Raw genomic sequence first — 25001 nt, 5'->3', positions numbered from 1 at the left:
CAAAGGCTCCTAATTAGTCTGCTGACATATGCAGTAACATATTGTGTCATTTATACACCTATTACCGTATTTTCCGCACTATAAGGCGCACCTAAAAACCACAAATTTTCTCAAAGGCTGACAGTGCGCCTTATAACCCGGTGCGCTTTATATATGGATAAATATTAAGATTCATTTTCATAAAGTTTAGGTCTCGCAACTACGGTAAACAGCCGCCATCTTTTTTCCCCGTAGAAGAAGCGCGCGGTGCATGCTGGGATATGTGACGTTTCATTTCCATTTGTGTGTTTATGTAAAGACCCCAAAATGGCTCCTATTAAGTGTGTTGTCTGTCTAATTATAAATAATGCAGACGAGGCGTGTTAACTGAGTTCTCAACGTTTTCTCACAGCGTGCTCATAACCACATTCTAACTGCCAGCATACAACAACGCTTCTCAGGGCTACCGCGCATGCTCGTAACTATCGTTGCATGCTGGGTAGTGTAGTTGTTATATTTGCTAGCTCATAACAACACATTGAGAGACACGCTTACGCGCTTAATTCAATACTCGCCGTCATTCCGGGTGGATTGACAAAAGACCTCCAGCCGCTAGATATTGGTGTCAACAGGGCATTTGAAGCTAGACTGCTAACTACGTGGGAACAATGGATGACAGAAGGCGAACACACCTTCACTAAGACGAGGAGGCAGCGCCAGACGACGCCAACATCTGCCAGTGGATCGTAAATTTGCCCAACTTTTCACTTCGGACACCGAAGACGAAGGATTTACGAATGAAGAATAACTTCAGAAAGTGAGCGCTATGTTTATTTTGTGTGTTGTGACATTAACGTTCGAGCAACATTATGTTGCTATTGCTCTGCACTATTTTGAATTTTACTATGTTTGTGATTGCACATTTGCGTACATTTTGGGAGTGAACAGAGTTGTTAGAACGCTGGTTTTTAATATATTATTAAAGTTTGACTGACCTATCTGACTGTTTTTTTGACATTCCCTTTAGCGCAGCGTAGGCGCGGCTTATAGTCCGGGGCGGCTTATTGGTGGACAAAGTTATGAAATATGTAATTCATTGAAGGTGCGGCTAATAATCCGGTGCGCCTTATAGTGCGGAAAATACGGTATTTTGTACACATTATGAGGGACAAACTGTAAAAAATGGTTATTAATCTAATTGTTCATTTACTGTTAATATCTGGTCATTTCTATATACACTTCTGTTAAAATGTAATAATCACTTATTCTTCTCTTCTTTGATACTTTACATTGGTTTTGGATGATACCACACATTTAGGTATCGATCCGATACCAAGTAGTTACAGGATCATACATTGGTCATATTCAAAGTCCTCATGTGTCCAGGGACATATTTCCCGAGTTTATAAACATAATATGAATTTTTTTTAAAAGAAAAAAGATTTTGTGACGATAAAAAATATCGACGTAATCATAGTAGTATCGACTAGATTCGCTATTGTACTTGGTATCATTACAGTGGATATCAGGTGTAGATCCACCCATGGCATTTGTTTACATTCAGAAGCGCTAGCTTGCTGTTAGCAGTTAGCTATTGTATCCTACGGTGTGTAGTGAAGCATGTTTAGCTATTCCTCGTCCTCCAGTGATAATGATACTTGTAAGAAACTTACTTTATTTGTCGCCATGGAGGCCAGGATTAGTGATTTAGAAGTAGCTAAAACACTGCCGACTGCGGATGGACGGTAGCTGCTAGCTAGCTAGCCATGTCTTAAAGCAGCTCTTCACCTTTATCTTTACTTTTTACACCAAAACGAGTCCATTCTCCCTTTTCTGTGTACACGCTGTGTCTGCTTGTAAGTACTCTGTGTGTGTGCGCTGCCGAACATGCTCCTCTGCTCGTAAAACCAGCAATGTCACCACGTGACGACGCACCGTCATGCCCATTAAAAAATAAATAAATAAATACCGTATTTTTCGGAGTATAAGTCGCACCTGCCGAAAATGCATAATAAGGAAGGAAAAAAACATATAAGTCGCACTGGAGCCCGGCCAAACTATGAAAAAAACTGCGACTTATAGTCCGAAAAATACAGTATCGGGAACTGGTACTTTTCTAAAGAGAATAGTACCTTTTTTAATTCATTAGTACCGTGATACTATACTAGTACCGGTGTACCGTACAACCCTAATTCCTACAAAATTTAGTAAGACACCTACACATTGCAGGGTTTTTTTTCCTCATCGTTTGCCCTTTTTGTGTTGAGCTGTTTAAAAAAAAAAACCATTCAATTAAAACTAACTTATTGTACAATAATTAAAACATTATCTGTTAAGGGTTACACTTTTTAATGACGGGAAAGTATATTTATATGCGATTAATTACGATTAATCTTGAGTTAACTATGAACAAACTGCAATTCATCACAATTAAATATCTAAATCGCTTGCCAGCCCGAACAACAACACAATGCTGACCTCAAAGTTCATGGAGATGGGAGGTCTGGCCCATTTCTTCTTGTCGTTGGTGGGCAGCAGCTCAATCTCAGCGCTGATCTGAGACTCCTTCATTCCGGCCATGCGTTTGATCCTGCACACAAGAGCAACAACTCCACTTACTAGCGTTAACGCGGCGTAGGAGTGAAGATCCAGCAGTCTTAAGAAAGCACAGCAGACTTCCAACACAATCGTGTGACTCACTTCCATACGATGGCGTTCTCGCTGGCCTTGTACTTGGCTTTTCCCTTCATGCAGATCACCTGCACGCCGCTGGTGTTGAGGGGCGTGGGGATGCGGACCTAGAGGAGCGTATGATGAACAAAACGTGAAGAGGAAGGAGACTTACACGCACTAAACAACAACGTATGAACAATCTAATGCAAGAGTTGTATTAAAGACACTTTAGACAAGTAGAAATGCATAGACCACCACAATGTATACCATCTTTCAGTCCATGAGGATTGTTTACTGACGCAGTAGAATAGTACATCTATTGACAATTACCATGGTTACATAAAAACACAACATCTATTTCAGGGGTGTCAAACCCGTTTACATTGAGGGCCACATGGCAGTTAAGGTTGCCCTCAGAGGGCCGCTTTTAACAAGAAGTAATATATGAATATACATGTACCGTATTTTCCGCACTATTAGCCGCACCTAAAAACCACAAATTTACTCAAAAGCTGACAGTGCGGCTTTTAACCCGGTGCGCTTTATATATGGATTAATATTACGATTCATTTTCATAAAGTTTCGATCTCGCAACTTCGGTAAACAGCCGCCATCTTTTTTCCCGGTAGAACAGGAAGCGCTTCTTCTTCTACGCAAGCAACCGCCAAGGTAAGCACCCGCCCCCATAGAACAGGAAGCGCTTCTTCTTCTACTGTAAGCAACCACCCGCCCGCGTAGAAGAAGAAAAAGAGCGCGGATATACCGTACGTTTCATTTCCTTTGTGTGTTTACATCCGTAAAGACCACAAAATGGCTCCTACTAAGCGTCAGGGATCCGGTTCATGAAAAGACGCAATCTCTCCATCCGCACACGGATTACTATTTCACAGCAACTGATATTCCTGTGAACCGCACTGTGGATACAACGGGAGCACGTACGGTGAATATTCGCACCACAGGGAATGAGAAGTCATCCTTCACTGTGGTTCTAGCTTGCCATGCTAATGGCCAGAAACTTCCACCCATGGTGATATTCAAAAGGAAGACCTTGCCAAAAGAGACCTTTCCAGCCGGCGTCATCATAAAAGCTAACTCGAAGGGATGGATGAAGAAAAGATGAGCGAGTGGTTAAGGTAAGTTTAAGTTTACGCGAAGAGGCCGGGTGGCTTTTTTCACGCAGCTCTGTCCATGTTGATATACGTATGTTTGTGATTGCACATTTGCGTACATTTTGGGAGTGAACAGAGTTGTTAGAACGCTGGTTTTTAATATATTATTAAAGTTTGACTGACCTATCTGACTGTTTTTTTGACATTCCTTTAGCGCAGTTAGATGCGGCTTACAACACGGGGCGGCTTATAGGTGGACAAAGTTTTGAAATATGCCGTTCATTGAAGGCGCGGCTTTTAACCCAGGGCGCTTTATGGTGCGGAAAATACGGTATATATCTATGATACATTAACAATATATTTCTTTACATAGCTGCAAAAAAATATTTATATCTTACTTTAAAAACTGGCAGCTCAGTCACCAGAATTTTACGGTAAAAGACATGTTTTGTTTTTTACAGCATATAAAAAAAAATTAATAAATGGAATGGAATGGAGAAACAATACCACTGTTTTTAGCAGTAAAATTCAAGCAACAGTGTTGCCAGTTTGTTTTTTACCTTAAAATCTTCTTGGTTTAATTTTTTTTTTGTTTGTTGTTAAATGTTTTAGTGTCTTACTGTATATGGGAAAAAAACAGGACCAAAGTTGATTTTACGGTAAAAATCTCAGTCGGCGGGATTTAACCGTAAACCCTATTGTCAATTTTACAGTCTACAATTTGATTGATGATTTGTTTTGAAATCTTAAATCAAGCAGATATTTAAGTACAGTATTTATCTTTATCTTAACAAAAAATTAGGGATGTCCGATAATATCGGCAGTCCGATATCGGCCGATAAATGCTTTAAAATGTAATATCGGAAATTATCGGTATCGGTTTTTGAAAAAGTAAAATGTATGACTTTTTAAAACGCCGCTGTGTACACGGACGTAGGGAGAAATACAGAGCGCCAATAAACTACCTTTGCGTGCCGGACAAGTCACATAATATCTACGGCTTTTGACACACTCACAAGTGAATGCAAGGCATACTTGGTCAACAGCCATACAGGTCACACTGAGGGTGACCGTATAAACAACTTTAACACTGTCACAAATATGCGCAACACTGTGAACCCACACCAAACAAGAATGACAAACACATTTCGGGAGAACATCCGCACCGTAACACAACAGAACAAATACCCAGAACCCCTTGCAGCACTAACTCTTCCGGGATGATACAATATACACCTCCCGCTACCACCAAGGTATCAGGACTATCTCAGGGAGAGCATGTCCCAAATTCCAAGCTGCTGTTGAGGCATGTTAAAAAAAATAATGCACTTTGTGACTTCAATAATAAATATGGCAGTGCCGTGTTGGCATTTTTTTCCATAACTTGAGTTGATTTATTTTGGAAAACCTTGTTACATTGTTTAATGCATCCAGCGGGGCATCACAACAAAATTAGGCATAATAATGTGTTAATTCCACCACTGTATATATCGGTATCGGTTGATATCGGAATCGGTAATTAAGAGTTGGACAATATCAGAATATCAGCAAAAAAGCCATTATCGGACATCTCTAGTCCTAATGTTGTGGCCAGTGAGCGTATGTCATTCTCACCTCGATCTTCTGAGCCAGCAGCGATGGTTTGAAGTTGGACTTGATGACCACCTTCACCTCAAGTTTAGTGCGTCCAACTTCGCGGACCAGAGGGATGACGCGGAACGGCAGGATGATGTCCTTAGTGGTGCGGTACCTGCGGGCGAGAGAGGAGAGGTCTCGTGACGCACGTTCATCTCGCCCGTCTCGTCGTCACACTCGCGCTGACCTCATGAGCTCGTACTCTCCGTCGGGGGGGATGAAGCTGATGCTGCGCTCCGAGTCGAACTTGCTGAGACGCACACACTGGTGGAAGGTGCAGTCGTCGATGGCGATGGACTGCTTCCCACTGCGAGACATGACAGCAATCAGTGCAAAGACTTCCAAATAGCAGCCAGCAGAACGACGATGCTCTAGTGCTACAAGATACAAGCACGACTCAGTCCCTCCAAGATTGTTGTCACTTTATTTGATTTTTTTAATAACATTACATCTCCTAGTGATTTTTTGAATTTGTAATCAAGTGTTTTTTGCACCACAGAAAGTACAGAACTTAAACAGATCCAACAAAATATGCTTGATTTTCATCTTAAATGAAACGTTTTTGTTGTCTATATGCTTATCATGTATTGCATATGGATTTTTTGTGCTTCAGGTTGGTGCTTCATTTTGGTACTTTATTAGTATCATATTATATACTGTATAGAGCAGACCTGGGCAAATTAAGGCCCGGGGGACGCATGCGGCCCGTTAAGCCTTTTAATCTGGCTCGTCGGATGACTGAGATTTTGTCTACATCATGCTCTTAGACAATCGATAAAAACTATACAGTGTTTATGTCATGTAATCATAATACATTATGCAATTTAAAAGCATATAAACCTTTCTCGTTACTGTAGAATTCTTTACCATTGTACTGTAATTCGAAGGTAACTAAGTTAGTTGTTCTTGAAATTTTTTTAAATTATATAAATTGACTCCCATCTACGTGAACAAATGTTGAACTTAAATAAGTATGGAATATCTTCAAGTTCATTTTTTTCCAGTGGGAAAGTCTACTTTGGGTTGTCTTTTTTGTTGCGATCATGTAACCACGGCATTCTCGCTCGTTTGCCTGTGTTGATGGGCTCATATTGCCCACTCTGGTTCAAACTGAAAGATTCCTACATTGGCTATATCATATCATATTTTTTCTCCTCTTAATTGTTGTTACTTTGCATGCCTTTGCTCATGTGCCACTGACGGCAGAGAAAAATGGGGAAATTTATCACACTAATCAAAACCTCAATGTCGATTCAATGTTGAATAATTGTGCAGCATAAATGTGTGTTTAGTGTATTTAATAAATAGCTTAAAGGGGAACATTATCACCAGACCTATGTAAGTGTCAATATATACCTTGATGTTGCAGAAAAAAGACCATCTTTTTTTTTTAACCGATTTCCGAACTCTAAATGGGTAAATTTTGGCGAATTAAACGCCTTTCTGTTATTCGCTCTCGGAGTGATGACGTCACATCGGGAAGCAATCCTCCATTTTCTCAAACACCGAGTCAAATCAGCTCTGTTATTTTCCGTTTTTTCGACTGTTTTCCGTACCTTGGAGACATCATGCCTCGTCGGTGTGTTGTCGGAGGGTGTAACAACACGAACAGGGACGGATTCAAGTTGCACCAGTGGCCCAAAGATGCGAAAGTGGCAAGAAATTGTTCCGCACACTTTACCGACGAAAGCTATGCTGCGACAGAGATGGCAAGAATGTGTGGATATCCTGCGACACTCAAAGCAGATGCATTTCCAACCATAAAGTCAAAGAAATCTGCCGCCAGACCCCCATTGAATCTGCCGGAGTGTGTGAGCAATTCAGGGACAAAGGACCTCGGTAGCACGGCAAGCAATGGCGGCAGTTTGTTCCCGCAGACGAGCGAGCTAAACCCCCTGCATGTCTTGGCTCACACCGTCCCTTATGCCACCGAAGATGATCAAGAGAAGAATATCGACCCTAGCTTCCCTGGCCTGCTGACATGAGGGTATGTCTACAGAATATATTAATTGATGAAAAATGGGCTGTCTGCGCTCTCAAAGTGCATGTTGTTGCCAAATGTATTTCATATGCTGTAAACCTAGTTCATAGTTGTTAGTTTCCTTTAATGCCAAACAAACATACCAATCGTTGGTTAGAAGGCGATCGCCGAATTCGTCCTCGCTTTCTCCCGTGTCGCTGGCTGTCGTGTCGTTTTCGTCGGTTTCGCTTGCATACGGTTCAAACCGATATGGCTCAATAGCTTCAGTTTCTTCTTCAATTTCGTTTTCGCTACCTGCCTCCACACTACAACCATCCGTTTCAATACATGCGTAATCTGTTGAATCGCTTAAGCCGCTGAAATCCGAGTCTGAATCCGAGCTAATGTCGCTATAGCTTGCTGTTCTTTCCGCCATGTTTGTTTGAGTTGGCTTCACTATGTGACGTCACAGGAAAATGGACGGGTGTATATAACGATGGTTAAAATCAGGCACTTTGAAGCTTTTTTTTAGGGATATTGCGTGATGGGTAAAATTTTGAAAAAACTTCGAAAAATAAAATAAGCCACTGGGAACTGATTTTTAATGGTTTTAACCCTTCTGAAATTGTGATAATGTTCCCCTTTAACCAACAGTGTACGCCATCTGCTGGCATGTTTACTGTTTACACATGTGACCAATTCACACAAAGTCTGGAAAAAATGGGTTTCAATAAAAAATTTTCACTAAATGCATTCGTTCTTTCAATTTTGACAGAAAAAAATGCATTATCTGATCTGAATAATATTATCTGATCATGCCAATTATATTATTATATACTGTATTGCAAAACTATTTTTGTGAGATAAAAAAACAGTGTTAAATATCTGCTTGTCACCTTTATTTATGATTTTAAAGCTATATGTATACATAAAAAAAATCTAATTAAATGCATATGCATTTTGGTAATCATGATTGATCACAGGTTATTACCCGCATGCATAATATAAATTAATTTTAAAAACGCGGCCCTCTGACAGCAGCCGTTACTGCGATGTGGCCCTCAACGAAAATGAGTTTGACACTCCTGCCTTATTGTCATTCCGTGCACATTCCCGTTTTGAAGGTTGAAAGTAAAATTTTGTTGATGTTCCAACTAACCCTAACCCTGCACTTTTGGTGAGAACATTAAGAGCGGTCAATAGCAATGATGTTTGTTGGTAAGTAAAAGAGTGCTCAGTAAGAGGTTCCGCAGCCTCCGAAGCAGAACCTCCAGGTTCTGTAACAGCTTCTTCCCTCAAGCCGTAAGACTCTTGAACGCATCATCGACCTACTCAGTGGCCTAGTGGTTAGAGTGTCCGCCCTGAGATCGGTAAGTTGTGAGTTCAAAACCCGGCCGAGTCATACCAAAGACTATAAAAAAAATGGGAGCCATTACCTCCCTGCTTGGCACTCAGCATCAAGGGTTGGAATTGGGGGTTAAATCACCAAAAATGATTCCCGGGCGCAGCCACCGCTGCTGCCCACTGCTCCCCTCACCTCCCAGGGGGTGATCAAGGGTGATGGGTCAAATGCAGAGAATAATTCCGCCGCACCTAATGTGTGTGTGACAATCATTGGTACTTTAACTTTAACCATAATTAAATTACCCCTCAACTCCCCCCAAATGGATTAACTCGCTGGAATAAAAAAGACAATATAACATACATCCATAAACGTGGACGCATGTGAAAAAGTGCAATATATTTATCTGTACAGTAATCTATTTATTTATATATATTTATTTCTATATATATATATATATATATATACAGTCAAGAAAATAAGTATTTGAACACCCTGCTATTTTGCAAGTTCTCCCACTTAGAAATCATGGAGGGGTCTGAAATTTTCACGGTAGGTGCATGTCCACTGTATGAGAGATAACCTAAAAAGAAAAATCCAGAAATCACAATCTATGATTTTTTAACAATTTATTCGTGTGATACAGCTGAAAATAAGTATTTGAACACCTGTCTATCAGCTAGAATTCTGACCCTCAAAGACCTGTTAGTCCGCCTTTAAAAGTCCTCCTCCACTCCACGGTATTATCCTGAATCAGATACACCTGTGTGAGGTCGTTAGCTGCATAAATACACCTGTCCACCCCATACAATCAGTAAGACCCAAACATTCAGCATGGCTAAGAGCAAAGAGCTGTCAAAAGACACCAGAGACAAAATTGTACAACTCCACAAGGATGGAAAGGGCTACAGAGATATTGCCAAGCAGCTTGGTGAAAAAAGGTCCACTGTTGGAGAAATCATTAGAAAATGGAAGAAGCTAAACATGACGGTCAATCTCAATCGGAGTGGAGCCCCATGCAAGATATCGCCTCGTGGGGTCTCAATGATGCTAATAAAGGTGAGGAATCAGCCCAGGACTACACGGCAGGACTTGGTCAATGACCTGAAAAGAGCTGGGACCACTGTTTCCATGGTCACTGTTGGTAATACACTAAGACGTCATGCTTTGAAATCATGCATGGCACGGAAGGTTCCCCTGCTTAAACCAGCACATGTTAAGTTAAGTTAAGTTTGCCAATGACCATTTGGATGATCCAGAGGAGTCATGGGAGAAAGTTTTGTGGACAGATGAGACCAAAATTTACCTTTTTGGTCATAATTCCACTGTGCGTGTTTGGAGGAAGAAGAATGATGCGTAGCATCCCAAGAACACCATCCCTACTGTGAAGCATGGGGGTGGTAGCATCATGCTTTGGGGGTGTTTTTCTGCTCTTGGGACAGGACGACTGTACTGTATTAAGGAGAGAATGACTGCAGCCATGTATTGTGAGATTTTGGCCAAAAACCTCCTTCCCTCAGTCAGATCATTGAAGATGAGTCATGGCTGGATCTTCCAACATGACAATGACCCAAAGCACACAGCCAGGAAAACCAAGAAGTGGCTTTGTAAGAACCATATCAAGGTTCTGGAGTGGTCTAGCCAGTCTCCAGACCTAAATCCAATTGAAAATCTTTGGAGGGAGCTGAAAGTCTGTGTTACTCAGCGACAGCCCAGAAACCTGACTGATCTAGAAAAGATCTGTGTGGAGGAGTGGGCCAAAATCCCTCCTGTAGTCTGTGCAAACCTGGTGAAGAACTACAGGAAACGTTTGACCTCTGTAATTGCAAACAAAGGCTACTCTACCAAATATTAATGTTGGTGTTCAAATACTTATTTTCAGCTGTATCACACAAATAAATTGTTAAAAAATCATAGATTGAGATTTCTGGATTTTTCTTTTTAGATTATCTCTCATACAGTAGACATGCACCTACCATGAAAATTTCAGACCCCTCCATGATTTCTAAGTGGGAGAACTTGCAAAATAGCAGGGTGTTCAAATACTTATTTTCTTTACTGTATATATTTATTTATTTATATATGCACCTTTTTGCTTTTTTATCCTGCACCACCATGAGCTTATGTAACGAAATTTCGTTCTTATCTGTGCTGTAAAGTTCAAATTTGAATGACAATAAAAAGGAAGTCCAAGTCTAATGAATGATGAAAATTAACAAGTGAATGAATGAATCTTTGTCAATGTAAACAAGGAAGTGAACACATGGGGCGATGCAGGGAGACATTTGATTGGTTTGACAGTTGTGCTGCGTTTGAGTGCTGCTGGGACAAATCGGATTGGCCAAAAAGTGTAGGGAAATTGCAGGTATTGGACTAAATTGGAAGGTCACGCATAATTCGCTGGGATTGGTTAAAATTGCGCAAATTGACGTTGCAAAATCCTGGAGGGACAGACTACACTAGCGACAATGAAGTCAACACACACTGAAACAGCTGGCTCTAAGACAGAAAATAATGGCAATAGATTAATGATGTTGAAATCAGTCCCTGTTAGGGTTGTGTGAAGGGTTAAGAGGTCAAGCAGGAAGGTGAAAACCAAAAGAGGAAACAACCACAAGGGTGCAGAAAAGTTGACTTGCGTCAGTGCATGAGATGTACGTATGAGATGTACACTTTGTGTGTGTGTGTGTGTGTGTGTCAGGGTGAGGACACTTGTCAGTACAGTACCTTCCTCCCCCTAAATCACTGAGGTACAGCACATAGAAAAGAAAGACAGGGACAGAGAGGAGAGATGCAACCAAAAAAAAAGGAAAAGGGGAAAAAAAAAAAAATCAAAACAAATAGTACATTTTGTGTCTTGTTAAGTGACAACAAGACGACACACAGACATACAGGGTGCTTCTTTCTCATCCACCGAGGCCGAATGTGACCTCCTGCGGTGCGCTCACCTCTTCCCGGCATCGTCGGACGCGCCTCCCTTGCCTTGCTTGTCGATGACGATCTTGTCGTTCATGCCGAATTTGCACTCGGGCATCCCGCTAAGGTAACTCTTCATCACGACTCGGCCTGACACGTGGGCGCTGAGGACCTGACCTGAAAGAGCACATCAGATACTTACGGACTTCCAGTGTGAATACACACTGACGGGCCACAACATTAGGTACGCCACGTATATAGTGGCAATCTAGGGTGAACCCTGAGATGGCCTGTGAAACATAATTTGCGCAACATTTTTACTAAACAATCACCATTATATGTTATGTAGACCAGAGGTCCAAAACCACCGGTGACGCATTTGCATACTTGCCAACCTTGAGAGCTCCGATTTCGGGAGGTGGGGGGGTGGAGGGTGTGGTCGGGGTGGGTTGGGGCGTGGTTGGAGGCGTGGTTAAGAGGGGGGGGGGGGAGTATATTGACAGCTAGAATTCACCAAGTCAAGTATTTTATATATATATATATATATATATATATATATATATATATATATATATATATATATATATATATATATATACACACATACATATATACATACAGGTAAAAGCCAGTAAATTAGAATATTTTGAAAAACTTGATTTATTTCAGTAATTGCATTCAAAAGGTGTAACTTGTACATTATATTTATTCATTGCACACAGACTGATGCATTCAAATGTTTATTTCATTTAATTTTGATGATTTGAAGTGGCAACAAATGAAAATCCAAAATTCCGTGTGTCACAAAATTAGAATATTGTGTAAGGCTAATACAAAAAAGGGATTTTTAGAAATGTTGGCCAACTGAAAAGTATGAAAATGAAAAATATGAGCATGTACAATACTCAATACTTGGTTGGAGCTCCTTTTGCCTCAATTACTGCGTTAATGCGGCGTGGCATGGAGTCGATGAGTTTCTGGCACTGCTCAGGTGTTATGAGAGCCCAGGTTGCTCTGATAGTGGCCTTCAACTCTTCTGCGTTTTTGGGTCTGGCATTCTGCATCTTCCTTTTCACAATACCCCACAGATTTTCTATGGGGCTAAGGTCAGGGGAGTTGGCGGGCCAATTTAGAACAGAAATACCATGGTCCGTAAACCAGGCACGGGTAGATTTTGCGCTGTGTGCAGGCGCCAAGTCCTGTTGGAACTTGAAATCTCCATCTCCATAGAGCAGGTCAGCAGCAGGAAGCATGAAGTGCTCTAAAACTTGCTGGTAGACGGCTGCGTTGACCCTGGATCTCAGGAAACAGAGTGGACCGACACCAGCAGATGACATGGCACCCCAAACCATCACTGATGGTGGAAACTTTACACTAGACTTCAGGCAACGTGGATCCTGTGCCTCTCCTGTCTTCCTCCAGACTCTGGGACCTCGATTTCCAAAGGAAATGCAAAATTTGCATGGTTGGGTGATGGTTTGGGGTGCCATGTCATCTGCTGGTGTCGGGGGCCGGGACCGAGGCCCCTTCCCCCGGCGAGGCGTCCCTTCTCCGCTCCGTAAAAGTGTCCATCTCTCTTTTTTTTTTTTCTTCTGTTGTGGCATATGCAGCAGGTGCCTGCTCGTTTTTCGTATGTGGGTAACAACATTTAACTATGTATATATATTTCCCAATTGGTTTAACTGCCACCCGCCTGAATCTATTTAAAATCTAATTTTTTTTTTAATTTCAACCGCCCGACCCGACCCGCGGATAAAATCTAATTTTTTTTAATTTCATCCGCCCGATCCGCGGATAATCCGCGGACTCCGCGGTTGTGCCCGCAAACCGCGCATCTCTAATATCCCGAAAATATGCAAACAAAACTGTGTTTGGATAATTGATACTTCAAACTTGCATAAATAAATCTTAAGGAATATAACATAACTTGGCTTCTGAGAGCTTCAAAATGTAATGAATAAAATGCTAAAGTTGTTGATAAACAAGCAATTATTTTAATAATTAAATATGGTCATATTAAATGAATTATTATGATAATATAAAATTAATTATTTCTAATATGTTGGATGTAATAAGGAGTCAGAAAAAATACAAAAAAAATATAATTAATTTAGATGTTTTTAGCAAAATATAGTAAAAATTTTTTTTTTTTTTTTTTTTTTTTAATTAATAAATATATTTATTTTTAGGTAAGATAAACATAATATTACAATTTGTCTCTAGTCTGGATGATTTAGTTCTTGTCACCTTGTTGTCCTCCCGTCGTGAAAAAAGGCTGTCCTCACTCAGGTCCGCATGGAGCTGGAGGGGGCGTGGCCTCCAGCTCCGGCTGAAAATCGGGAGATTTTCGGGAGAATATTTGTCCCGGGAGATTTTCGGGAGAGGCGCTGAATTTCGGGAGTCTCCCGGAAAATTCGGGAGGGTTGGCAAGTATGTATTTTACTATCACTCCACTCCAAACATTTGGTTTGGTCAAAATAGGGCAATATGTTGATTACTATCAAACAGACCTTGCGGTGACATGAGCAGGTTGACGCTCTCCAGCACATCCAGGAAGAGTTCATTGCGACGATATTTGATGCCCTCGCGACGCCAGCCGATCTGCCCAGTCACCTGGCTGGTGATCTGAGACTGCTCCTCTTTTGTCTAAAGACAACATTAGAAACCTCATTAAGGCAGAAGCGCCAGACAACTCTGAAAGGCACGCTGGAAAAGAGAGCAGATGGCCGTGCGCTGCAGCTGGCAAGGAGGGGAAAAAAGAATGTTTTTATTACCTGGTGCTGAAGCAGGAAATAGTAACCCAGTCCAGATGTAGGAAGGAATGCATGTGGAAGAAAATGACACATGACATAATAAAAAATGCAGTCTTACAAAGTTAACAAACATATTTGAAATTAAAGCTGCAAGCAGCTTTGAATGGGCCCTCGTGCACCTCAGGGTTCCCACGAGCTGGCGAATGACGCATGCCGTCACGCCATTCCTGAAAATTAGGAAGACTGGAGCATGTGATGGGAGGTTACCTCTGTTTTAGTTTTCTAGCAAAAAGGGGGCAATCCCAATTTCATGATCAGTTCCTGACCTTAAAGTCCTTACAACAGTCTGGAAGGAGATCGGATCATTTAAAGTCAAGTAATGACACTGATAGTTGATGACGGGAAAAAACAAACTGCTCCTCGCCAAGCTCCGCCCACTACGAGTGGGTATAAATATGTACCGTATTTTCCGCACTATTAGCCGCACCTAAAAACCACAAATTTACTCAAAAGCTGACAGTGCGGCTTATAACCCGGTGCGCTTTATATATGGATTAATATTAAGATTCATTTTCATAAAGTTTCGGTCTCGCAACTACGGTAAACAGCCACCATCTTTTTTCCCCGTAGAAGAGGAAGTGCTTCTTCTTCTACGCAAGCAACCGCCAAGGTAAGCACCCGCCCCCATAGAACAGGAAGCGCTTCTTCTTCTACTGTAAGCAACCACCCGCCCCCGTAGAAGAAGAAAAAGCGCGCGGATATTACGTTTCATTTCCTTTGTGTGTTTACATCTGTAAAGACCACAAAATGGCTCCTACTAAGCGACAGGTTTCCGGTTCATGAAAAGACGCAATCTCTCCATCCGCACACGGACTACTATTTCACAGCAACTGCCTAAAGACTTTCAAGAAAAGCTGGCTACTTTCCGTGCATATTGTAAAAACAAGATAGCTGAAAAAAAGATCCGGCCAGAGAACATTATCAACACGGACGAGGTTCCACTGACTTTTGATATTCCTGTGAACCGCACTGTGGATACAACGGGAGCACGTACGGTGAATATTCGCACCACAGGGAATGAGAAGTCATCCTTCACTGTGGTTCTAGCTTGCCATGCTAATGGCCAGAAACTTCCACCCATGGTGATATTCAAAAGGAAGACCTTGCCAAAAGAGACCTTTCCAGCCGGCGTCATCATAAAAGCTAACTCGAAGGGATGGATGGATGAAGAAAAGATGAGCGAGTGGTTAAGGTAAGTTTATGCGAAGAGGCCGGGTGGCTTTTTTCACGCAGCTCCGTCCATGTTGATATACGACTCCATGCGCGCCCACATCACCCTGGTTTTTAATATATTATTAAAGTTTGACTGACCTATCTGACTGTTTTTTTGACATTCCTTTAGCGCAGTTAGATGCGGCTTATAACACGGGGCGGCTTATAGGTGGACAAAGTTTTGAAATATGCCGTTCATTGAAGGCGCGGCTTATAACCCAGGGCGGCTTATGGTGCGGAAAATACGGTACTGGCACATCTAGAACTTTCAAGTGGCATCATCATCATTTGAACCAATTATGATTAAGGTACATAATACATCATACATAATGTTCCCCTTTAAGGTTTATTGGCGCTCTGTACTTCTCCCCACGTCCGTGTACACAGTGGCGTTTTAAAAAGTCATAAATTTTACTTTTTGAAACAGATACCGATAATTTTCAAACAGATACAGACAATTTCCGTTATTACATTTTAAAGCATTTATCGGACATCTCTTTAAAAAAAAAAAAACTGACCTGTCCCTTAATGCCTTGCTGAGTGATGAAGGTCTTCAGTGCTCCAGTTTCTGAGTTCTGGGGGTATCCAAAGTCCAGAATCTCTGAACAAACACAAAATGAAACTTCCAATAAGAGATGAGCTGGGTGAGAGGACAAAGTAGGACAATATGCATCTGATTCGGGGACTTCTTACCGTCGAGCAGCTCGTAGATGAGCACAAAGTTGTTCTTGATGTTCTCCTCGCTGATCTTGCCAAAGTAGGCCGTCATGACGTCGCACATCTTGTAGAGGAACTCGAACACCATGGCGGCGTTGACGTTCTGCTTGGTGACGGCCGCCAACCAGATGTTGGAGCGCTTCACGTGGAAGAAGCTGGTGCGGGCGATGTTGGTCACCGGAGAGCGCACCTGCTGCCGCGCGTGGATCACGTTCACGCGGAACGCGTCCACCGCATTGCGTCTGGATTGGCAAGGAAGCAAGACGGGAGAGGAACTTGACTGGAAGTTCTTGCAGAGAAAATATGTAGAGCTGTGTGATGCTCACAGAGAAAAAAGGCATAAATAAACATTCCAAGTGACATCTTTAGAGAAAAAGTTGAACCAATTGAATTCACATCCATTTTACAGCCCTTCTTGTCAACTAACATAATAGTTTGTCTTGAGACAAACCTTGTAAAAGTACATAAATAGCACATGTTTGCACTACCAAGAGCCTAAATAAGTCAATGCAAATTTAGTCGCGATCCTACAAATGAGGTTCTGCTTTACAGGGGAACTGCACTTTTTTTTGTTTGCCTATCATTCACAATCCCAATATAAAGACAAGAAAACACACTATGTTTTTCTTTTTTTAGGAAGTCTAACATGTACTATACGGCAGTGGCTAACAATAAAGGTAATACATTGTGTAACCCATATTTAAAATACCCATTGAAAAGGCGCATACAGTGCAAATACTTTTATTGTGGAGGGTTACTTCCTGCCGCTCACTTCCTTTTTAAGGAAGTGCTGCTCACTTCACAACCCCCTCCCGTCTGCTGTGGCTGCGGTGCTGTGAGACGCGCTTGAGAAGAAACTTGCAAAATCTTCTCATTCTCACACTTTCCAAACTTCTTAATTAGGTGAGTCTTTTGCAATGCCATAATCAATAGAATTCCAAACTCACAATCATGTGTCATGTCGCCAATATTATTTTAGCATTTGTTTTAGCATAGGCGCTAACCGCTGCCATTCTTCCATAGAGCCGGCATGTTCGATTATCGGGGCGTGCATGGTATGTTGTTTTGCCTCGATTACTCAGGTAATTATGTTTTATTTTCTTTTTGATCATCCAGCTGATTTATAGGCAACAGTTTAGTTTAGCAAAGTGGCAAAGGGCTTTAAACTGCTAATATGCTTTTGCCACTTTGTGGATGCGAATCAGATGGAACGCAGGTGCGTGTATTTAGGTTGTTGCGCAACACTTTAATTTAACTTTGCTTGATTGTTTATCAATTTTGAATGTTTGGATAAGTACTTGAATAAGAATTATGATACATTGAGTTTCTAATGAGTCATTATTATGAAACTATGTTATATAAGTGCACTTGTAAATTAATTTGTAATTTAATTTGTAATTGAACTTGTAATTGAATATGTAATTGATCTATGATTGAGTTTTATCAATTTAGATAAGAAATCATGATCTGTATTAGAAATGTATTATGAATGTTCATTTTAATGAGTTAATGACTCATGATTGTATATTAATCAACATGGTTAATTATGTCATATCAATTGGTTTATTAGTACAACAAATTAGTCATTCGGGACAATTGAATGCTTACATTATGCTTTCAAGTACATATATAATGTACTTTGCTAGTGAAGAGGTAACTAGGTTACTCACTTTGTTTTTTTTGGACTTTTAGGTCAGGTTTTTTTTACGGGAAGGAATACCCGTTGACCCAAACAACCTGAGCTTCCTATCCACCTTCAAACTCAACTCAACAAATGGCGAGCTAAACACCTACGCGGTAGGACAAGCATTTGTTTCTCCTCCGCCGCGAACCTTTTTGGATTACTTTTGTTTTTGAACTGAACTTTTGGACTGACGCGAAAGCATTTGCGTACCTTTTGAACTGATCTGTGAACTGGTTCCGAGAAGGCAGAAGGACTGCATCTTGTATTTTTGTTTTGGGCATTATTTTTTATTTTTTTCTATTGTGTCATCTGTGTCATTTATATTCGTGTGTTAATACATTTAATGCAGTCGAAACCAAGATAACTAGTTGTCGTCATCTTTCATACCTCAGGCTCCTAGACGAACCATCTTCTGTTACACGGTTTATACTTTTAACCCGCCTAGCCCATGTAAGCGTTACAATTGCGCTCATAAAGCCCTATAAAAACATCCAAAAACAACCGACAATACTCCATATACATGTGGTGACCTGCACATGAAGTATTACGTTATTGTTATTATAAGCCCTAATGCAGAAGAACTACTTTTAGTGACGCCGTGATCAAAGAGAGCAAGTTAGCTTGTGCAGCTAATAATATATTAAGTTGTTGAGCTGCTGCATCGCCTCAGAGTTGTCAAATGTTTGTGCTGGATGAGAATTCATGCCTCACACTTGTATAGTACTTGTTTTTTGTTTTACTTGCGTGAGGATTATCATCCATTCTTCATTTAAACGGGAAGATATGAATATCCCATCAGCCGGCATCTCAGCAAGTGATTGTTTTGTATTTCTTGTTTCGCTGGATCCGCTAAGCACTTGGCTTCTGAAACTTGGAGCTCATCCTCCTTATATTCAGGCTCAAAAATATAAGGTTCTGGATCATCATTTGTTCCAAAATAGTAGTTTTTGGCTGTCATGAGTAGTTAGTAGTTAAGAGCGAACGTTGTAAAGTTTCTGTGAAAATAATATGCTTGAAATGACCAAATCATGTAAATATTACATGTTATTATAAATGTGCCGGTTACAACATTACACTTACAGCGTGTATACAAAAGAGTGCTTTATATACGGAATAAGGGCTGGGCGGTGTACCGGTATTACAGTTAATACTAGTATATTTTAAAAAGTTATATATATTTTAGACGATACCGCCATACCTGTATCTTTTTATGGGCATTCCCTTTAGCGCAACCCCGTCCGTCCCTTGCTTGTTTATGTAGGCTTCTCTGACACACAACACAATAACTTTTTCCAAATAATTTGGCGGCTACGGTGCCGACTTCTCGACTCCCGAGCGATGCAATGCTTTGGTCACAGACTGCATTTGGCTATCAATGAGTGACTACAGATTTATTTACTACTCACACATCAATTTACTTGAGAACCTATAACATAGCTGCCAACTTTTGAAATCAGAAAAACCTAGTAACCAGGGTCCAGGGGCCGCAGGCCCCGGTAGGTCCAGGACAAAGTCCTGGTGGGGGGTTCAGGCCGACGCAAAATGATTATTAGCATTCAGACAGGTTAAAATGTTGCTAAAACCATCACTTTTCTATCAGTCACAGTGACTTTTCAAAACAAAAATATTACAGCAAAAATCATATGGGTTGATTGACATGTTTATTCTGTAAGCTAACTTCAATAGTTTGAAATTATTTTGACAGTTAATGCCAGTTATCCTGTCAACCTTTCACAAGACTTCAATTTGTTAATTGAAAGTATAAACAGTATAAACACTTTTTACAGTAAACAAATGGTAAAACAGTACTAAACAATTCAATTAAAAAAAAAAATTGGTGTCATTATTAACTTTCTGTCCAAGCTTGTATAATCTACTGCCTTGTTCAATTGTAAAAAATATTCTGTGCCTAAAATTCACATTTCTATCACAATTATCATACTGTAAACAGCCAGTGCGATTGGAAGTCCATGCTCAATTATTGCCTCCGTAAATAAAACTTCGGCATTTATCACATCCAAAGAATCTGTTTGGGCGACGAAAAACGTTGAAAGTTTTCCACTTGTATCGCTAGCAACGGCATTAGACTTGTGTTTTTTTGTCCCAACGTGGTCTTTTACATCGCTAATTCCTCCGTGTCCGATCGAAAAATCTTGTCTGCACAAGGTGCAATTCGCGTAGTTTTCACCCTTTTTGGAACGGATAATTATTCCCGGATAGGCTTTTGAATATTCTTCACGGAATGACTGCAGTTTTCTTTTCGGTTTAAGACTCGTTTGCGATTTTTCTCCGGCTGATTCCATGATCGTTCGCTCGTTTGGAAACAATGGCAACTGGTGCCTCGTGCTTGGCAGCGGTGCTATAAATAGCCTCGCGCATGGCATTCGGAATGGCTCGATAGGAAGTTATGGGAAGCAGTGTCGATTGTCATTGTTGTTACGCGATTTCGTGAATAAAACTTTAAAAAAAAATTTTTTTTTTAATGAATGAAAAACCGTATTTTTTATCACTGCAACCGTAACCCGGAATAGGTTGATGAAAACCGTACTAATTACAGGAAAACCGGAGTAGTTGGCAGGTATGCTATAACTCTCCTTATAGCGACTGTATCACTAATCTCATCTGTTTATATTGTGCAGTCCTGTTAGCGACTTAGTACAGCAGCTGGCGATAGCGCCTCTATGCCGGTGTGTCAAATGTTCGGCTTGAAAGTGACTCTCCCCGTAGCACGTGCGGACTAGCCTGGTACGGCGGCTGGGTGGCTGAAGAGTAGTTTCAAACTAAAACAGCAAGTGGAAGCTCCATGTATCCCCGCGCACAAGCGTGAGATTATAAACCCAACGTTAATGAACAAAATTGACCAAAACTGCTTCGACATAGTAACCACTAACTATTGACTTTATAAAAAAGAATAAGCAACATGTTACTACTTAAAACAAAAAGGTTGTGCTGGTTATCTAGCCATAAAACACTTAGCACGTTTTGTTTAAGATATCGTATATCGCCATTCGGCATGAAAATACTGGGATATCAGGTTTGATTCATTCTGCCCAGCTGTAGGCGGAATACAGCGAATCCAACTACCTCCATTGTTAGCTACATTGTTACCAACTACCTCCATTGTTAGCTACATTGTTACCAACTACCTCCATTGTTAGCTACATTGTTACCAACTACCTCCATTGCTAGCTACATTGTTGCCAACTACCTCCATTGTTAGCTACATTGTTACCAACTACCTCCATTGTTAGCTACAATGTTACCAACTACCTCCATTGTTAGCTACATTGTTGCCAACGACCTCCATTGTTAGAAACATTGTTACCAACGATCTCGATTGTTAGAAACATTGTTACCAACGACCTCCATTGTTACCAACGACCTTCATTGTTAGAAACATTGTTACCAATGACCTCCATTGTTAGCTACATTGTTACCAACGATCTCCATTGTTAGAAACATTGTTACCATCGACCTCCATTGTTACCAACGACCTCCATTGTTAGCTACATTGTTACCAACGACCTCCATTGTTAGCTACATTGTTACCAACGACCTTCATTGTTAGCTACATTGTTACCAACGACCTCCATTGTTAGCTACATTGTTACCAACGACCTCCATTGTTAGCTACATTGTTGCCAACGACCTCCATTGTTAGCTACATTGTTACCAACGACCTCCATTGTTAGCTACATTGTTACCAACGATCTCCATTGTTAGAAACATTGTTACCATCGACCTCCATTGTTACCAACGACCTCCATTGTTAGCTACATTGTTGCCAACTACCTCCATTGTTAGAAACATTGTTAGAAACATTGTTACCAACGACCTCCATTGTTAGAACCATTGTTACCAACGACCTCCATTGTTAGAAACATTGTTACCAAAGACCTCCATTGTTAGAAACATTGTTACCAACAACCTCCATTGTTAGCTACATTGTTACCAACGGCCTCCATTGTTAGCTACATTGTTACCAACGACCTCCATTGCTAGAAACATTGTTACCAACGACCTCCATTGCTAGAAACATTGTTACCAACGACCTCCATTGCTAGAAACATTGTTACCAACGACCTCCATTGTTAAAAACATTGTTACCAACGACCTCCATTGTTACAAACATTGTTACCAACGACCTCCATTGTTAGAAACATTGTTACCAACGACCTCCATTGTTAGAAACATTGTTACCAACGACCTCCATTGTTAGAAATATTACCAACGACCTCCATTGTTAGAAATATTACCAACTACCTCCATTGTTAGAAATATTACCAACGACCTCCATTGTTAGAAATATTACCAACGACCTCCATTGTTAGAAACATTGTTATCAACGACCTCCATTGTTAGAAACATTGTTACCAACGACCTCCATTGTTAGCTACATTGTTACCAACGACCTCCATTGTTAGAAACATTGTTACCAACGGCCTCCATTGTTAGAAACATTGTTACCAACGGCCTCCATTGCTAGAAACATTGTTACCAACGACCTCCATTGTTAGAAACATTGTTACCAACGGCCTCCATTGTTAGAAACATTGTTACCAACGACCTCCATTGTTAGAAACATTGTTACCAACGGCCTCCATTGCTAGAAACATTGTTACCAACGATCTCCATTGCTAGAAACATTGTTACCAACTACCTCCATTGTTACCAACGACCTCCATTGTTAGAAACATTGTTACCAACGACCTCCATTGTTAGAAATATTGTTACCAACGACCTCCATTGTTAGAAATATTACCAACGACCTCCATTGTTAGAAATATTACCAACGACCTCCATTGTTAGAAACATTGTTACCAACGACCTCCATTGTTAGCTACTTTTGAGAGCTTTTTTTTTTATGAGTTAGAATGCATAAAGAAGGAAAAACATGTGTTCTTGTCCACATCCAGACTGTGAATGACAGTTAAAATTCCACAGAAAGTGCAGTTCCCCATCAACAAGCATCTTATCCCATGCGCAAACTCCATGCGAACGTCTTTGCTCGTACCCAACAATAACCAAATGACTGGCTGGCTTTCGTACATGACTCTTGTGTGATGGGTGTGTTTCATGGCAGGTGACTCATGCTGGGAGAAATTAATGGGCATGCAGTTTAGAATAGAAGGAGCTATTTAAAACGGGGAGGGAGAGGTCATGCGTGTCAGGTATGCGCTTCGCTTACCTATTCCTACATGGGCCGTTACGGAGAGATCAAGGGAAATGGTGATAAGAGAGGAAAAGAGGATGAAGAGCAGCAAAAATGCACAAGAGACATTTTCGTGCATGGCGTACACACAGACACGTGGTGTTGATCATGATATCATCAGGAGACAATTTGCCCTAATAATGGCTCTTTACGGCAAGACAAAATGAGGATGAGTTGAAGTAAACATGGGTGTATTGGGTAGTCGGTGTACTTTCAAAGCTGTGTGGGTAAACCAGAAAGAAGATCAGGACGAGAAGATTCTATTAGGCACAAACCTGCGCTAACACAGATTTGACATTTTTCTATTGAACTTGGTGTTTAAAGAAGAAAATGTTGCTTGAGTCACACAAAGGATCAGTGTTGGGTTAGTTACTGAAAACCAGTAAATAGTTACTTTATTTCAAAAGTAACTCAGTTACTTACACCAAAAAGTAATGCGTTACTGTGAAAAGTAACTATTTAGTTATTTATATATATCCATCCATCCATCCATCCATCTTCTTCCGCTTATCCGAGGTCGGGTCGCGGGGGCAGCAGCTTAAGCAGGGAAGCCCAGACTTCCCTCTCCCCAGCGACTTCGTCCAGCTCCTCCCGGGGGATCCCGAGGCGTTCCCAGGCCAGCCGGGAGACATAGTCTTCCCAGCGTGTCCTGGGTCTTCCCCGTGGCCTCCTACCGGTCGGATGTGCCCGAAACACCTTCCTAGGGAGGCGTTCGGGTGGCATCCTGACCAGATGCCCGAACCACCTCATCTGGCTCCTCTCGATGTGGAGGAGCAGCGGCTTTACTTTGAGCTCCCCCCGAATGACAGAGCTTCTCACCCTATCTCTAAGGGAGAGCCCCGCCACTCGGCGGAGGAAACTCATTTCGGCCGCTTGTACCCGTGATCTTGTCCTTTCAGTCATGACCCAAAGCTCATGACCATAGGTGAGGATGGGAACGTAGATCGACCGGTAAATCGAGAGCTTTGCCTTCCGGCTCAGCTCCTTCTTCACCACAACGGATCGATACAGCGTCCGCATTACTGAAGACGCCGCACCGATCCGCCTGTCGATCTCACGATCCACTCTTCCCCCACTCGTGAACAAGACTCCGAGGTACTTGAACTCCTCCACTTGGGGCAAGATCTCCTCCCCAACCCGGAGATGGCACTCCACCCTTTTCAGGGAGAGAACCATGGACTCGGACTTGGAGGTGCTGATTCCCATCCCAGTCGCTTCACACTCGGCTGCGAACCGATCCAGTGAGAGCTGAAGATCTTGGCCGGAGGAAGCCATCAGGACCACATCATCTGCAAATAGCAGTGACCTAATCCTGCAGCCACCAAACCAGATCCCCTCAACGCCCTGACTGCGCCTAGAAATTCTGTCCATAAAGGTTATGAACAGAATCGGTGACTAAGGGCAGCCTTGGCGGAGTCCAACCCTCACTGGAAACGTGTCCGACTTACTGCCGGCAATGCGGACCAAGCTCTGACACTGATTATACAGGGAGCGAACTGCCACAATAAGACAGTCCGTTAACCCATACTCTCTGAGCACTCCCCACAGGACTTCCCGGGGTACACGGTCGAATGCCTTCTCCAAGTCCACAAAGCACATGTAGACTGGTTGGGCAAACTCCCATGCACCCTCAAGGACCCTGCCGAGAGTATAGAGCTGGTCCACAGTTTATATATATATATATATATATATATATATATATATATATATATATATATATATATATATATATATATATATATATATATA

The 25001-nt window shown here is 41.4% G+C and overlaps 1 protein-coding gene across 1 annotated transcript in view; it reads right to left on the bottom strand.

The window, feature by feature from the left end:
• LOC133618419 (AP-2 complex subunit mu-A-like) overlaps window positions 1-25001 on the bottom strand; it is a 44123-nt gene that overhangs the window by 5293 nt on the left and 13829 nt on the right. The window contains exons 3-12 of the mRNA XM_061978754.1: window positions 16333-16598; window positions 16158-16240; window positions 14389-14394; window positions 14125-14260; window positions 11647-11791; window positions 11426-11443; window positions 5584-5703; window positions 5376-5511; window positions 2680-2777; window positions 2458-2569 (exon numbers count right to left, since the gene is read on the bottom strand). Coding sequence (XP_061834738.1) covers window positions 2458-2569; window positions 2680-2777; window positions 5376-5511; window positions 5584-5703; window positions 11426-11443; window positions 11647-11791; window positions 14125-14260; window positions 14389-14394; window positions 16158-16240; window positions 16333-16598 — 1120 coding nt within the window. The remainder of the gene's footprint in view (window positions 1-2457; window positions 2570-2679; window positions 2778-5375; window positions 5512-5583; window positions 5704-11425; window positions 11444-11646; window positions 11792-14124; window positions 14261-14388; window positions 14395-16157; window positions 16241-16332; window positions 16599-25001) is intronic.

The sequence above is a fragment of the Nerophis lumbriciformis genome, linkage group LG19 (assembly GCF_033978685.3).
Source record: "Nerophis lumbriciformis linkage group LG19, RoL_Nlum_v2.1, whole genome shotgun sequence".
Lineage (NCBI taxonomy): Eukaryota > Metazoa > Chordata > Actinopteri > Syngnathiformes > Syngnathidae > Nerophis > Nerophis lumbriciformis.
This window is presented reverse-complemented; position numbering and strand designations above follow the sequence as displayed.